The following is an 18,356-nucleotide window of genomic DNA, read 5'->3' as shown; positions in this document are numbered from 1 at the left end:
CTGGCCGCGTACAAACTTTTTGCCCAGTTGCAAAACCAAAATTGGACTACGACCGAGTTTAGTCAGTTGCAACGTCGAATCATCTAATCTTGTGTGACGTTCGCTATCAACTAAATATGGACCAGTGATGCGCTAACTTCAGACATATATTAGTTTCGTCTTCATGTTTGGTATAGTTCTGAGAATTTACATATTATGTGAGGTTCCCGAAATGTGACATCGTAGTTATATTTTAGTTTTAATAGGGCTACGAGTAACAAAATTGGATTTGACAGTTCTTAACAGGACAGTGTAATAGCCGATACAGATAGCTTGTAATCTGCTTATAAAGTGACAAAACATTTGAAGAAAGCCTATATTAGTGTTTAGAATTATAAAAATAAAAATCAAACATCCTGTGGATATTTACGGATTATTAAAAAAGCATCATATCAGACGAGACATTTATCTTACTTTGATGATGTTCGAAGGTAGCTCTAGAAAAACTGCATGAATCCCGTTGGCATGAAAATAGAACATAGTCTGGAAGAACACATAGGCTTCTAATTACGTTTTTTTTAATTACGCGCGAACGGAGTCACGGTCGACAGCTAGTTTAAAATATATTTCATTAATTAGAAATCTCGTTTTAATTAATCATGCGGCAATTTAATGCAAGTACCCGTTACCTTCGTTCGACAAACAATTAACTTGATTATAACCGCAACAAATTAATACGTCGGGCACACTTAGCAAGTGCATAAAGTGCATACATCAAACGTTCCATGGATAGTGGGGGTTGAAATTTAATTGCATCGTTATGTCATCGGGCGACCATAAAACATTGATCAATATTGACCAGACTCTTAATAAAGGCTAATGGACACGATCTTGTACAAACAAACCAGTATATGTTCGTACAATTTTGAAAATAAACTTTGACTAAATATTAAACCTGATTAATTAACGGTTATAAAGGGAACACGAGAAATATTTTTACGCATCATTAGTTTGACGATGCGTGCTCGACGTGACACTATTCCATGTATTGTTGGTTATTCAGTTATTCAGTATAAAATAAATGCAATGAGTATTTTAAAATATCTCCGCACGTCATATAATCTGTTAGGTAATTATGTAAAAAATAAATATACGTATTTTTTACGAAAAATAAAATAGATTGTGAAACAAACATGATCGACGTCTATAACGCTGTAATTTTCCTTTTCTATTAAATTTACATACATAGAGCGTTGGTGGCTCAGGAGTTAAGCATTTGACTTGAAATCTGTCGGTCCTGAGTTCGAATCACGCCATGTACCAATGTGTATTTCGATTTTCGATTTACATATGTATCCGACGCTCTTACGGTGAAGGAAAACATCGTGATGTAATCTCCACATATCTGCGAATAAATTTAAAGATATGTGTGAAAACCAACCCGCACTGGGTCAGCGTGGTTGACTGTGGCCTAAATCACCCCTAATTTAGGGTAGGCTCCGAGCCCCTCCGTGGGGACGTATAGTGAGCTGAAGATGATGATATTTACATGCACAATGCTTCATTTAAATAAAAATTCATAAATATATGTAGAAGAAAATACGGTAATACTTTATAATAAACATAGTAGAATCGTATTACTAAACCATATTTACAACGTGACAATAATATTCATCGACGATTTACATCCTCACGTGCTCTGTTCAATAAGTTAAACTGTAATTCGAACTGATTTTATAACAGTTTATATCACTAAACTGCTATAAATTGAAATTGTAATCTTTTTGGTATAAAATAATATCGTCTATCAATTTATAGTTTTATACTAAATGTATATTTTGTCGTCACTTTCTCAAATTTCAGAGATTTAAAGTAATTGACTTATAAAGTTAGTTTTTTACAGTAAAAACAATACTACATTCTCTGTAGAGCATAGGATAGAATAACAATGACTTTAAATATTTTGTCTTAGTTCACTTATATGAATATTTATCGTCTATAATATAACAAATCTGTCATAACATATTCCGACAATCCCGTGTGAGTAAATAAAAGACGGCTAAGCCCGTAATGGCAACTTGATCGTGTCAACGACATCGGTTTAAGTGTAAAATGCTGTTCATTCGTGATAAAGCGTCGCATTTCCATAATTAAACTCCAATGGTTCCGTGTGTTGACAAATATTATTTAAATTATTATTCCATTTAAACTGTTAAGTATAAATGAATGTTTTCCAATATTTAATATCGATCTTGGTTCTAGTTATTCACAATTTCACTTGACTGGGAGGAGTCTTGATTTACACGACTTCATTTTAAAATATTTTTTAGTCCATTGTTAATGGTTCAGTGGGATGAAAAGTTTAAAAGCCTATTTTTTTGTATGCTTCTAATAAAACTGTTTAGTACTTTTTCTCCGTTATTAAAAATCATGTTATACCTATTTCAACGACCTCATTACAGAATAATGTCGTGGAATATGAAAACGAGTTTTTTAGAGGTCTTGTATAATTTAAACTTTGCAAAATGAAGGACTTTGCGCTTCAAAGCAAACGTAAAGAGTGATTGCTATGGACATCTTTATTACCGCGTTAACACGTCGTGAAAGAAAATTGCTTATCACTTTCGAAATTAAGTACAGATTGCCTGTTTGAATACACCAACTTAAATTTCGCTCGAGGTGTTAAGCCAGAGCAAGATAATTAGGTAATAAATATTTATAAACGAGACTATGCCGTCCGTTCAAATTGCGTTGCACTCGCATCCACTGTTCGTATTTTTTTCTCTCTTTCAAACATCAAAGAAACGGGATCCTGTTGGCGCTTATGTGTAGAAGTATCATGTACATAATTTTCACCTTTATACTCACTTGTAATAAGGTCGCAATTCGATAAAGGGGGAACAGATCATTTATTAAATACAAGAAGAGTGTGAATAATTCCTGGACCACTTATTTGCACCCGCTTTAAGGCCTTGCAAATGAGATTTCACAGTAAGCTAGTCGCAAACGTATAAGAAGTCTTTGAGAAGAAAGGGGATATTGCCCGTAGGTGAAGCATCTGTCATAACAGAAGGTGTGATTTAAATATTACAACGGCATTATTGCTTGCTTAAGGAGATAGTGATATATGGAACAAGACAGTTTTTATTTTTCATTTTAAGCCGTACTTTCGGTGTTGATACAGTCTCACCACTCAGTGGTTAATAATTCGAAGTAGTTTAAGTTGTTGGATCGTAAATGTTTTTTTAAAAGCTGAGTGAAAATTGCCCATTCTCAACAAGAAAAGAACCTCGTTCTAGGATTATTGACCTGAACAAACTCTTAGTATAAGCTTAAAGCTTAAGTGGAGAGTTTAATAAAAACACTTGAGAATTTAACGGCATTACGACGTTCCTTTTAAGTGGGAATCGAGCGAGAGTAATTTGATTTTTGTTTACAAAGCGTTCTAAGAAATTTTCACTTAGGAATGTTATATATAATGAAAATCTGCTATTGACAACCGAGACATTATTCTGTAATTAGAAACAAAAGACTGTTGGTATGCAGCGTTTACTGATCATTGTGTTTTGTTTTATGAGGAAAGAGTAGTTTTCACGACTTTCTATAATTATTTAAAACGAAACGTATAAAGGTTATTTTGACGGAAATTCATCAAAGAAAAATAATAATAATTAGGTATCGTTTATATGAGGACTGTTTTCGATATAGTTATATATTAATTTGCATACGCAAAAACAAAGATTACAAATTTCATAAATATACATTTATATTCAATTTTACCTTTTATATTTATCCGATATAATATAACGATATAAAGAATACATTATTATAAAACCGAATAGACTCACGTAGTACCGGTATAGATTTGATTTGCATTATCAGTCATAAATTTCTATCTAAATTAGTGGACATTAAACTTGGACAATAAAAGTCTTTATAAATTAAATGGACGTCGAATAACAAGTTAGTTTTTGGGTCGTCACGTTGACGAGAGGCATATTGGAGCAATAAAAGCTTTTATTACGTAAAACATTCCCGATTTGATTACACGTAGTGTTATTCTAATTTCTTGAGGTTTAAACCGATCATTCCGTTACAGTTTTTTTGACAACAATCGATAAACTTTTTTTAACTGTTAAAGGCTACTATGACAATTTAAAAAGACCTTTTAAACGTAACACTATAATACTAACATTTGGCTATCAAATAAGATATATCTATTATTAAAAATACAATCTAAAACATGCATAAAAACATTTAATTTTCATTCATAGGAGTCATTCACACTCTGAAAAGAGAACGTCTTCAAATTAAATTATTTACTTTAAGCATGTATTTAGCTACCATAGTAGCAAGTTTGGCTGTCATAAAACCGTCCAATTATTTGGGCGTGTTACTTATCTGGGCTCATCTAGCATCAATCCGCTCGTCTTACACAAACGTCGTATATTTATCGGAATGAGTCTTCGAACTTGACGAATAATAAATTGTCGTCTAACTGTCTTACGTCCATCAGATATCAGTAGTAGTTAATAGAACTCTTTCACAACATCCCGTTTAATTGTGTGTGTTTTGATTCTTATTACTGCTTTATAACTCACATAATTATACTAATATATAATATTATAAATACGATTGTTTGGATGGATGGATAGATATTTGCTTGAAGGTATGTCCAGAACGGCTCAACAATTTTTGATGAAATTCGGCACACATGTTGAACATAGTCTGGAAGAATACATAGGCTACTTATTAAGTTTTTTTTATAATTCCTCGCGTACATAATACATAAATTGTCTATCAGAATTTAGATATAATTGGTTCTAGAAATACCATGAATACTATTTACTTATTGCCATTAATCTGTATAGATCCTAAATGTATATACGTCTAGACCTAGACAAAAGGTTATTTTAGTTACAGTCAAAACACCAATTTGAATAAGGGCAATTGTAGAACCAAACGTAATTTCTTAATTAGCTGACTTGAATTCGCTGTTCATTAGGGCCCTGATAAATTAATTTTCCAAGAAACAAGGCGGGCTGTTAAGTCATAAAAGAAGTATATATATTTAACAAGGGCATCAGAACTAATTAAAATTTCAGTCCAAATGACCGCAAGATGGCTGCCACAATAAACTTGTCAAAGTACTGGCAATAAAGTCTCACATACGCTACTTGGCGTAACACTATCGTGATATAATCAATCGTTTTAAGATTTATAAACTTTCTTTTCTATCAAATAGCGAAATAATAACTAAGAACTATAATTTATAAGTACTCATTATTAACAACAACCAAATAAATTACAGCTTTGATTATTATATCTTACTAGCTGTCGCTCGCGCCTCCGTTCGCGCGTAATTAAAATAAAGAATAATTATTAGCCTACATGTGTTCTATATCCAACATCTATGCCATGTTTCGGTAAAATCCACTCACCCGTTTATATGGGAAAAAGAAAAAGGGTGTTTTTAGGGTTTTCTCAACAATTATTCAAAATTTTCTCAACTTTTAAACCTTCCCGAGACCTCCACGAACATTTCAATATCAAAATAAGATAAATCCGTTGAGCCGTTCTCGAGTTTTAGCGAGACTAAGGAACAGCAATTGATTTTTATATATATATCGATAGAAGATATTCAAAAACTGTTTACTATTTAGATGAAATATGATATTGTCATTATTTAAATACCCCTGTTAAATAAAGCCAACGTTGTTACATAAATTGATGAATAAGTTAGACAAGCATTGAGATATTTCCAATCAATGGATCCCTTCGTCAAAGTAACAGCTGTCGTGATTAGTTTTCAAGTATTTGCCAATTCACAAAGGAGTGATTATTTGTGTCATTAATTACTCCAATGATAAAATGTTAATTTCTTCTATAAAATCAATAAATACAGCTATTTAGATATAATACATGGATAGGAAAAATTTTAAGAATACTAAAATTACCTAAAATTATTCACTTAATTTAGTCAACGAATCACGAATATTAATTGAGGCAATACGTCAAAATTCATTAATCGTAATTTCTTTCTAATTACTTTATGTAACATCGAAGAAACGATCAAAAAAAGTCATATTTTGTGAACATGATGCATTTGCGTTGCTTGAAATTGTAATGTTATTTTGAAAACTTCTTCTGTTTGCCAGTCTGTCTCCTCAAATCCGAGTTTGTTTCGGGTAACATCCAATTTCGATAGGACTTGGAGTAGAAGAAAGCTGATGTATACTCACGCACACAACTCGGGCTACTTTTTTTTGTAATTCCGCGCTGACGAAGTCACGGACAAACACTAGTTTGTAAAATTGTTAAGGTAATAATTGCCATGGTAAAATTATGTTAAACGTTCATGTAAAAAACCTATCAATAACTTAAAGCCTATTAATAATTTCTATCATATAATTTATTCATTACGAATTTTTGAGCTACAGCCCAATTACATTATGACTGTTTAAAATCTCATTTTGGACATGTTATTAATGATAGAACATTAATCATGGACAACACGAAGCGATCCTAATTAAAGTATGGAGGCAATTAAACGATATTAAATGAAGTTTTTATACAAAACATTGTTTCCTATGTTTTGGGCATGAAACATCAGAGTTCAATCGGGGCCGGCCCCTGCTGTTTCAATTATATCGCTGACAATACTTCAAATACCATGGTAGTGTACCAAAACGCATCTTACTTTCGTAACAGCTTTAAATGTACTTGATACTTTTCAAAATAATAAAAATGTTTGTTAAAATTTTTGTCATATTAAATTCAATTAAATGAAAAACCACCAAAAACAAAAGGAAATATTATAGAACCAAAGTCATAGAATCGGGAATATTTTAAACAACAGCTAGTTAGATATAATTTGATATAATACACAGTATTAACCATTTCTCAACTTTTTGTGAACAGTCTAAAGAAAGAAAGATAAAAATATAAAGCAATGTATCAAAATTACATAGTCTTAATTAAACTACTCCACGGTCAAGATGTTTTACTCCATCTACAATCTTGTTATGGCCTCACGATTCAACGCATGTGCCGACAGAGTTCCGATACCATCTAATCCAGATTCTCCCCACCACTTAATTGATTATTTCATAAAGAATAATACGACTCGTCATACCTTGTCGGTTCGTGGTACGATACAGAAAAAAATGTGCCAAACAATCTCCCATGAGTTACTAGTCACGATATTAAAACAGTGATGAGCAAAGCGAGTCTTTTGTATTAATTTTTTAAACAATTTTGTACTTTAACTACATGAAAATAAATTAAAATAGTAACCCTTTGATTTCTACAGTCTTCAGCACTAAAATGACATGTCCGTCTAGAAATTTAAATAAAAATGTTGACACTTGACTACAAATAAAGGATCAAGTAGGTTTTGTTGACTATCAACAAAGTTAATCTTATAAAATGCATATATTTCAAATAATATCAATATTAATAATGTCTAGGTCCATTCAAATTGTTTATATCTATAAAGAAATGCAGCGGAAACGTTAATCTCACAAAGACATCATTACCCGTATCATGACCCGTTCAAACTCCATTCTCATGATTATATTATCAATTTCAACGAACTAGGCTGTGTTAAAATACAATTTGTGACCAAACAAAGCAAAGAATTCACTACCAGAATGACCGATTGTCCTAGATTAACGAACCATATCATTACGCCTAATGAATCGCGCTCCAACCATCTTATCTGACCATCAACGTCAGTCCAAAATCTATTACGTTAGTGTAAAAAACACGCATGCATGATTTAAATAAATATCCTGCTAATACTACTTACTTGTCGGTCTCTTACCACACAAAAAAGATATGTCTTTTCCAAAGACTTAAGATACAAAAGTACACTAATAATAGAAATTATACACAAATAATGTGTTTAATTAGAAATTGAATATCTCTGCATTTTATAGTAAAAATTTAATTTAAATTTCAACTGTCTGTTAATATTTGCTTGAGATATCTGTGTAATTTGATCTGCACATTTATTTTCTATTTACTCTATCCAAACGTAATTATACAAAATTCAGCTTCGAGCAATTTAAATAAATCTAATGCTATTTCTGAATTTTAAAATGCAACAGCTGTTACTTCGCTTACACTTGTTTTAATAGTATTGTGGGAATATTTAATGTAAAACAAAATCAAGTCTGGAAATGTCTAGACTGGAATCTAGTGTTTTGCATAATCTAGCTGTTTATATGATTTTAAATTTTTACGTTTTAAAACAATCCTACACAATGTTACTCCAGGTGCGGACTGGGTGATCATGATAAGTATGTTCAACTCGGAAAAACTCTCGCAAAAACTTCAGAAATAGTACTTCAAACTTAAATTATTAAAGTTAGAATATGTAGATATATAATAAAAAAATAACGAGAAACAATTGAATAGTAAATGTTTCAACAATTAGTTGCACAATACATTTACCGCTCTTAACACCGATACTAAACAAAAAATGTATCCATTTTAAATTAAAACGTTTCAAAATAAAACTTAACAAAACATACATAAATAGATCGCACCTCAACTATTAAAGGCGTGCGCGTTTAAAGTTCCCGGTTGGAAATGCTTATCTGTAGCACTTCATCGATTCTGATGCGAAGTGACTTAGGAGATAATAGTGTACCAGGGCGGTCCTCAATATACGCCAAGTCACTCTGCAACATTTCTCCAATAGAGACATCGACAAAAGAATAATATAAAGAATTCCAATGTCCCTCCATTTATAGTGAAAAACGTCCTAGATTATTCATCGTTTTGCTATAAGTTAATTTCTTGCAAATTATGCCTGAAATTCTGATTTCATATTAGTATATTCTAATTAAATATGGATCAAATAAAACTTAAACAAATGAAACTATTCGAAAATACATGTTAATTAATACTGCGAAGAACTATTTTCTTCTTAAGGCTTTTATGTTTATACAACATACTTAAGCGACAGTTGCCGGAAATTAAGCATACCCTCGCTCTAAAGAGTCAAACACAGTTATTAAAGTGTATGAAAATTACATGACAGTAGACTATTTGTCTATGCGAAATTTTAATGCGTCGTATTAAAGTTTAATAACTTACTACTCTACTAAGTTTGTTCTCATTTCATCATAGTAAAGTTCAACAAGCTCGACTATATGTATAAAAATTGCGTATAACAATACTTGTAGTATAGAAATAAAAATATTTCATATTATATCAAGAAATACCACTATATATATATTACCATATATCAAATGCAAACAACTGCACTTTAGTAAGTAACTTAGGGAGCGCCTTAGTTAAGATTTAGTATGAGAACTGAACCAAGCAATGCTTCAGTAATCGTAAGACCACTCTGAATAAGGCTGTAAGTCTATGGTGTGACTTCTAAATATTAAGTATAACAAGTAAAAATCTTTGTAGCCCTCTTAAAGGAAAATTTAATACTATTAACCACGATCAAACCTATTATGAATTAGAGATATAACCCTCGTTTAAACTAATTTACGAGCTTCGGGTCCGATCTCAACTATGCACCTGTTTCATTCAAAAGCAAATGTGTTTTGGTCTTGTTCAAAAAACCATTAATCGACAAAAAGATTACACCTCAATAAAATGAATTTATATTTTTAATCTCTTTTGTAGGATTGTAAATAAAAGTATAAACATATTTTGTAACATGAATAAGGCATTTCATAAACAAATATATCTGAACTTACTTGTTCATACTTTATATAATACTACAGTTTCGCTTTTTCCATTAAAAGTACTATAAGATCAGACTAGCCAATTCTACCAAACCATAACAAAAACTTAGTATTACTAAAATGTAAAACATTCCTATAATTAACAAGAATAACAAAAGAATACAAAGAAACATTTGATTCTTTTAAAACTTATCGGGCAAATAAAGTATCCTACAGATGTAGAGATAATTTCGGGTGCCGGTGACAAACGTCAGTCGGTACCTATTCCCTTATCGAATTTACGTCAATGTTCGTGTAATTAATTACCTTTTAAACATTTTTGTGTCCCTTTTAAATTATGTCAGTTTTTATAATTAGATTTATCGATATCTTTGAACTCAGTAAGGCACTCAAAGGCAAGTGACCGCTTGCTTGTTTGCCATCTTTTTGTATAAATGTACTTACTGTCAGCTTAATTTACCAATACAAATTCCGCATAGTTCCTGTTAGGGGTAATGTACTGTCCTAACATTGGTATGATCATTAGAATTTCTGTGAACTATTCGATTATATAATTTGAAATTAGTTCAATTAGTTTCACTAACACTTACAGCGCCTTCCTAATTTCCGATACTTGTAAACAATACATTCAACATAAATTTTAATGATATTATAACTTTAAAAATAAACATATCCTCTTTAAAATTTTATAATAAACGATCTTCACAGCATTAATTAAACAACAGCTAAATAGTTGGCGTTAGATGATTGTTCTATCAAAGTCGGTAATGGATGTTAAAATTAATATAAAAGCAGCAACGATAAAAGAGAGAAAAAATATACGCTGGTAAAGAATACAATAAGAGAGAACTAACTATGATTATTCCGTAACGAGCAATAATTTCCTCGTTCGTTAACGTCTCTAATCTTGTCCAAGTCGGTTTACTAATTTGACATAAAACATAATTACCTATAACCGATCCGACGGCGCCAACATTATAAGAACTTATCAGTTACAATCTAAAAAAATATCAAATGACAAAGAATGAACTGTTTATTACGAAATAACTATCCATCGAATCGAAAGGAGGCACCCGAAAATAAAACGATCGCTGACCGAACGACGTATAAAGTAACGGCTCAGGAAAAAAAATGAGATTAGAATCGGATAGTATTTATGTTGAGGAAACGACGAAGGCGCGCGTTTAAAGCTTAACGATTCCTATCAATTAAGGTTATGGGTCGAGTCGACAGGTCTGTCGAGTAGACCCCCGCTGTGCAAGGATTTCGCACCTGTCCTTTTTAGTTTAGTTTTTCACGTCAGCGGCCCTTTGAAATATTTACAGGTGCAAAGAGTAGCCGCAGACGTATGGTGACCAATGTTTTAGGTATTTAAGGATCCCAGTCTTAACCAAAAATAACCACTCAAGCCAATTATATTAAAAAAATATATTGTCTTCGATGTAATATATTCTGTAGCGTTATCGAAAGAATTTTCTATCTAAATGTTAAAATTTAGTTTACGTAAAACCAAAAAAAAATAACATTTTCTAATAGCAAAACTAAGATAAGTGTGTTTTATTTTTGTCCTGTAATATTTATATTGCTTGGTCATCCTTGTCTTTTAAACAAAACATATTATTTTCGATATTATAATTTTTAATAGATATGCCAGAACCCCACAGAGGTAAAGTGGAACAAATCGGTTTAGCGTGTTGATACATCGAGAAACAATTCATTTTGGTCACATTTTATGATTAAACCATAAAGTAGTTTTATCTTAAAAATATTCATGGAATCCAGGAATAACTTTTTACTAAAATTCCGATTTTCCTTGAATTTCACGAGATTTGTAATATATTTTTAATGTTTAATTGCCTTTATATAAAATAATTAAGTATTCACTATAAATATTTTGCTACGAGTTAAGTCAGTCTCATCTCATTCCTTGTCTTAATTTAAGTAAGCACTTCGGCTTAATGAAGAGACACTAAATAAGAGGTGCTTCAATGATACTACATTTTCATTTAAATCAAGATAATTGTATTTGCTCTAAGAGAGCGAATTGCCTTGTCACCTAAAACATTGGTAACTATAATAATTACTTTTCCCTATTTCACTCAAAATATACTATATCGCTTTGTAAATAACTCCAATCTATACGGACTTTTCTTAATTTACCATTTACCTAGGCAAATTACAAACAGGCGACATTCACGATCGATCGGTGACTAGTGTGTTTCAAGTGCATTATTTATTTCATAATATTGTCGATTTCTTTATATAAAAATTAAATTCTAAAGAATGAATAAACTCTAAGAATTAAGCCGGCTTTTTATGATTTAGCTTTCATTTTGATTAAGATAATGGAAAGTATAAACTTTCTTTTTCCTTGTAAATATAGTTGCAATGCTAAAAAACGAATTAACTTCTTAAGGCTTTGATTAATTCCGACAAGGATTTTATCTCTCTTTGATAGTTTATATAAACTATTTACTTTTTATTTCATTGAAATAAAATTTTGTTTTAATCTTAAAAGGAAGCTATTCTTTATTATTAATTACTAATATAAAAAGTACACTTACCTCTTATCATTTTCGTAAAGGTGTTTTGCTCCAAATATCAACAGTCATTTCCCACTGTGTCAACTAGATCAATAATGATAAAGGCCACTAATTCAATTACAGGTAAATAAACACACTAATACATAAACTAAACACTTTTCATTATACTTCAACATATTCTGTTCAACATTTTCTCGAAACATAACGTTATGTACACTACAATATATAACTGTTATTAAAATTGCCCCCAAATAATTCGAGAAATCTTGCAACCCCAAGAATCTTAAAGGAATTTGTTATATTAGCTAGCAAATACCGCAGTAGACCGTTATCTTTAATACGAGTATCTGATTTGTTTTATTTTCCGGTAGTTTATACTTACTTGTAAGATTAAAATAAACATCACGAAAACACTACGACACATGTACATACATACATTTACTACTACACAACAATAATTGTTCATATCACCTTTCACCATTTTAATTTAACTTTAAAAATATCCACTTCTATATAACACAATAAGAAATCATAACCTTTACATAATTCTTCACATTATTAAATAGTATGACGCTTCTGAAAACTGTAATGACAGGTAAAATCTTTTTAAAATGTTAAAACGAAAAATAAATATTCTTGCTGGCCAGTAACATTAGACAATTATTTTATTTTAATAAAAGCTATATTAAAAATATAGCTTTAACTTTATAATTAAATGCACTAAATTTACATTTTTTTTTGTTACGGAATAATTTTATTTTAAGACATTACATTATCTTTTATAAGCCTCCGTAGTACGGCCCTTGGGTATATTTTGGAAGAAAAACATTCCTATTGCAGCTATGGGAGAAATTAAATTTCCTTAAGTGTCAAAGTTTACCAATCTTCATTGAGAATTTCAGTTTCATTTAATCAATAAATAATTGTAGAACTTACTTGTCTATTAGATATTTAGTTTACTTGAGTATAAAAAAAAACATTTTATCCCATCAGTTAATTATCTTACATATATAAACAAAATAAAAATATCATGTAAATACATACCAACCTCTGTCGTGACTCTGAAGAGTTCGAATTATATGCTGCCAAAGAGGTAGCACTGGCCACTTGCACGCGACGCCTTATAATTAAAAGAAATTGTGAAAAAAAAACAAAAGACAATCGAGTCGATAGTTGAGCAGTGTAAGCCTGACAGCAGAATGGCTTAGGCGACCTGTGGCTCGTTGCTAGGTTATGATAAAGAAATTAATGCCATATTGAAATATTTTTTGTATAAAATAGATCTTAAGAGGTTTTTTTATATGTAAACCTGCACCTGACAACCAACCAACCAAATGTTAAACTTTATAAGAATTTTATTGAAATTAATTAGTATATAAGAATAAGTCCGGTTTTTATTGGATTAAATTTACTTAATAAATGTGGGATTTGTACTCGGACAATATGTTTTTAATAAAAAATAGCCTTCCTTAACTCATATATTTCTTTTGGAACTGTAAACAAGAACTCTTAACAACACCGCTCTTCCATTGTCCTCACGATTGCTCGAATGTCAAAAATAAACATGGCCGTTATTCCGACGTGCAATTTTAATAATACTTTTAATTTATTATGACAAAATACTGTTAGATTATTAACATGTTGAATTAAATACTTCTAGTTTAAATTTGAGAATCAAATATTTAAATAATCTGTTGGATCGTAATACTAATGATTAATGTTGTTATTTTAAATAAACAAAAGTGGTATTGACTTATGCATAGACTAAATAACGTTTTAGGTTATGGAAAAATTTAATAATTATGGAATTATTAAATTTTTAGGTTTTGGTATACATCATCATTTTTAGACGACTTACTGCAGTTAAGATTGTTACTTCGTGGTGTAATAAATGATAATGTAGAAATAACTTAAACATTATATTAAAAATATATTCACATGTAAAAATTACTTCTTTTGGACACAATTAAACTAGGTCAGTACTAAATTTTTTTAACATGTGAGCATCAAAAGTGATTTTACTGCTTTGAATTTTTTGCTTTAGAAAACTTGGAAGCTAATTTGAGCTGCACGCCATTGAAATGAGGCTAAAAATTTTCTGTAAAGCAGCTTTTCAATATAGAATGCGCACAAATTCTTGCAATAGCCCAACCGCAGGTATTTCATGAGTTTTTTTTTAATGGAAATAGTAGAAATTAACAACTTTATATATTTTTATAACGATGTAAGGTCTTATAATGATTTGAGTTGAAAGATAAATTCAAGGCAAGTGGATGAGACAGTTTTATCAATGCTTGCGTTATTATAAATATGTAATTTTCCATGTAACTTAATACATATTTTATTAGATACTTTTGGTGATAGTCAATCAGACAAAGCATTGATTTTTAATCTTAATATTTTAGACGATAATTCGTCAAAAAAAGAAACAAATTACATTGTTTTAATATTAGACCCAGTGCAAAGCACAAACCTATATTTACCCGTAGTGGTTTCAACCGCATCCGCACAGCCGTCGTCGTCGCCCACTGTTCCAAATCCGGGAGCGAATCTGACAAAACCGTGTCGCACGGTTGGTAAAATTAGTGCATAAATCCAAAACAGAATTTACTAGTAGCAGTTATGACATTGGTAACATTGGAGCTTAAATACAGATCTTCTAGAATAATTTGTCTAATACTTACTTTGAAGTAGTCTTATGTTCGTTTTCAAATTTAAGGGCAAGTTATTATTAATAAGTGACATAATTTATTATGTGTATCGGTAAGAACATAATCTTGTCTATTAATTCCATATTCTTTGAATATGATACCGTGTGTGTGATTTTTGTATATTTTAGATATTTAAAAAGGTAGCTGTATAAAATACGCAACGGAAGATCATAAAACAAATTTCTTTTTTTTTTCAACATAGTTGACATACGGTGCAAACTTTAAATCAAAAGTAAATAAATGACAACATTTAAAATGGACAAATGGACAGTTACAACTAAAGTTATTATTACGTGAGCAATTGTGGACAGCGGCTATAGATAACTCTCGGTGACGTCACGGGGCGGACAGCCTGCAACGGCCACATCTCCACAACCCGTGCGGGAAATAGGCACAGATTTCATGTTTATTTTGGAAAAGCTACTCTGAATTATTTACCGTGACAAAAGCTCAAACAAACTGTGAACAAATCGCAATATTTGTCTACACGAATATTTGTTAGAATTGTAGAAGTTTTTATTTTTGAAACAAGTAATTTTAAAGGTTATTTTTTATTGTAATAAATAAAAGATGATTAAAAAAAATGATATTCACCACCTTCGTATAATTCATCACCTGTACAACTTTCAAACAGTCACACTTATTGATTATGATATTATAAAAAAGCGAAACAAAATTGCCAAACTGTATACGGCTGTTGACATGTGAATATTTCTATGTTTATATTTAGTGAAAATATTTTAAAGAACAAAATAACTTGTGATTAATACGCTGACCATTTGCAGTTAACGAGGTAGAAGATGAAGTGGTATTGTTAATCTTGTTTTGTTTTCAAATTGGCCTAATTAAGGGCAATTAACGAAATGTGTTACTGACTTTGCATCTCGAATAAACGTAGCACTAAGCGCTACAGGTAAAAAATGATATACATTTTTGTATGAGAACACAATAAATAGAAATCACTCTCGATATTAAGGTATTGGTCCTTCTGTTGTCGGTCCTTTCTTGATATGGAAGCCACGATAGTAATTTAAAAAAAAATATAATTTGAATTCCATGGTCTCTCTTAGTTTCATAATGTTCCACAGTTGCGTACCAAACTAAAGTGCAAGTATGAATTAGTCTACCAATTTAGATTGCAGTGATACTTATTTTTCAATTTAGTTAGCACAATCTAAAGCTTTCTCAATAAGTGTTCAATCAAACGATGGAGTAACTGCGGACAATCTGCAACAGTGAATTAAAAACGAAAAAGAGGCATTAATTCCGTAAAAGCGTGCAGTATGGTCCGGTAAACATTGAAACCGTTACACGGCGGCAGTTTACTGTGCAATATCCTGTGGAGGCGCCGGTTCCGGCCACTGAGCCGGGGCCTTCGGTGTACTGACCGGTATATTTACGACAGCAACTCACTATGCTACGGTTTTGTTTGGGAATGTCACTCCAATCCGTACACTTTCCCATCGAGATCCTGTTCGATTCAACGCAGATTTTATTACAAGTATTTTTTCAATGTTAACTATATGCTAGAAATTTACTAAAATAGTCGAGGCAAGCATGTTATAAATGCACTGACTAGTCAAAGTTGCAGTTCACCTGAGAATTTCAAATCTTGTGGTAGATAAAGACTAACAGTAAAGGCTTTTTAAGTTATAATAGTAAGTAAGGTCCTTCGGAAAATAAAATAATAATATACAATATATAGAATATTATATAAATATAGAATATTAATTAAGTGGATGCGGTATGAAAATAGGTGTATTAGTTATTTTTGAAAATATTAATTGTGAAATGCACAAACAATTAATTTCAAATACAGTCGTGGTATTTCTAACAATTAGAACCGTAAATTAGTTTGCAACTTCTTTATTCTATTAATATAGAAACAGCAGCTTTTTGACGGTGAATTTCCAATCTAATATAAATCTCTCTCGGAAAAGCTTTTGTGAAAAAAAGTCCAATTGCAAACTTCCTGTGTACTGCACACTTCAAAAATCTCTCTAAAGAGTTTTTAAACACAGAAGAAAGTAATGAAAATCGTCCGGTTTCAGAATAATAAAGAAAAGATTTAACTATTATTAAAGTTTGTACTTTCAGATTACATTAATTTATACAATATAGAGTAAGCTGTTTTGATGTCAAATGAAAAATAGGGTCTGAGACAGTACCATTTGACGACCTTTTTTCGTGCATTTAATAAATGATCAAAAGTGCTTTATTTTGCTCGTCTTTTGTTTTAGACATTTTATGGCAGTTAGGGCAATTTAATAGTGTTTAGGGTGATTGATGGTTCTAACTCTAGATATGAGACATAATGTTCTACATCTTTCATGGAAGCAAATAGGAGGAGGTCTAAAGAGCATTTTTGTAGTCATTTTCTTTTTTTAGTTTAGCTTCTATTGAAGCATTAATTTTTTTTTAGTTAACCTTTCCGACGTGCTAACGCTTTAAAATGAATTACTCAACTATTCGTTTTCGATAAAAAATAGTTCGTTACACAACAATATTTTTTTGGAATATACACGTTTTGCTTTTCATTGGAATTTCTGTAGCGATATTGTAAAGTTATAAAATTTATTATTTCCACGGATACTTCAATAAGCGTTTTAATGTTTATTATTAGGTTATGTCTTTAGTACTTTTATTCTAAAATGCGTATTTATAACCTGCGCTTTAAACAATTTCATATACAATCTAGTATCGCTGTCTTAAAATGCAATACTTATTTAAATAATCTCGGTATTTATTCATAGCTGACCGGTTTGCTGCACTTGACTGGAAGGAATGTTTCGTTTTCCTTTCAAACGGGGCGAATCGTTGCATCGACCACCCGGATACCCGGCCCGGAAATCGCGCCCCCAATCCGGATATTGAAGGGTGAACTGTAATGACGGAGCTTTGAAATCGTTATAATGAAAAGTTATTGCTAAGTCACGCCACGCTAAATTAAATTTATTTGAAAGTAAAATTTCTTATGTTGTATTTAACGTACGAGAAATACTTGTTCTTTGAAAGAGAAATTCCAAAAGATAAATACTAATAAACTTCAGGAGAAAAAACCCTGTATTTTTATTATAATTTTTGATTATCATATTACTTAAAGTCCTATGTCCCCGTAGTGCCGCCAGTTCGCTCTATCTTGGGCTCTGCGTTTGGTCTCAGGCCATATCAGCCCGATTGCCTTCATGTCGGCAGCTACTGAGCGCCGTCAAGTTTGTTCAGAACGGCTACGTCTTCTTGTTCCTACCGGGATCCACTCCAGAGTCTCCCTGAGAGTATGACCCCCAACGAATCGTGTGGCCGATCCATGACCAGTTGGGATGTTTTTAGATTATTATATGTATGCATTAAATGTAACGCAAACATAAAAAACAATTGAGCGCGAAATAATATGAATACGATAATAATTT

The 18,356-nt window shown here is 31.2% G+C and overlaps 1 protein-coding gene across 1 annotated transcript in view; it reads right to left on the bottom strand.

Moving 5' to 3' along the window:
* The window catches only part of LOC106122061 (uncharacterized), a 377,450-nt gene extending 364,669 nt beyond the window's left edge, over positions 1 to 12,781 (bottom strand). Inside the window, exon 1 of the mRNA XM_013317911.1 lies at positions 12,257 to 12,781. Coding sequence (XP_013173365.1) covers positions 12,257 to 12,266 — 10 coding nt within the window. The 5' untranslated portion in view covers positions 12,267 to 12,781. The remainder of the gene's footprint in view (positions 1 to 12,256) is intronic.
* Between the last annotated feature and the right edge of the window lie 5,575 nt (positions 12,782 to 18,356).

This window comes from Papilio xuthus, unplaced genomic scaffold (genome assembly GCF_000836235.2).
Source record: "Papilio xuthus unplaced genomic scaffold, Pxut_1.1 DF826933.1, whole genome shotgun sequence".
NCBI classification, from domain to species: Eukaryota; Metazoa; Arthropoda; class Insecta; order Lepidoptera; family Papilionidae; genus Papilio; species Papilio xuthus.
Note: the sequence above shows the minus strand (reverse complement) of the source record. Positions and strands in the feature narration are given on the sequence as shown.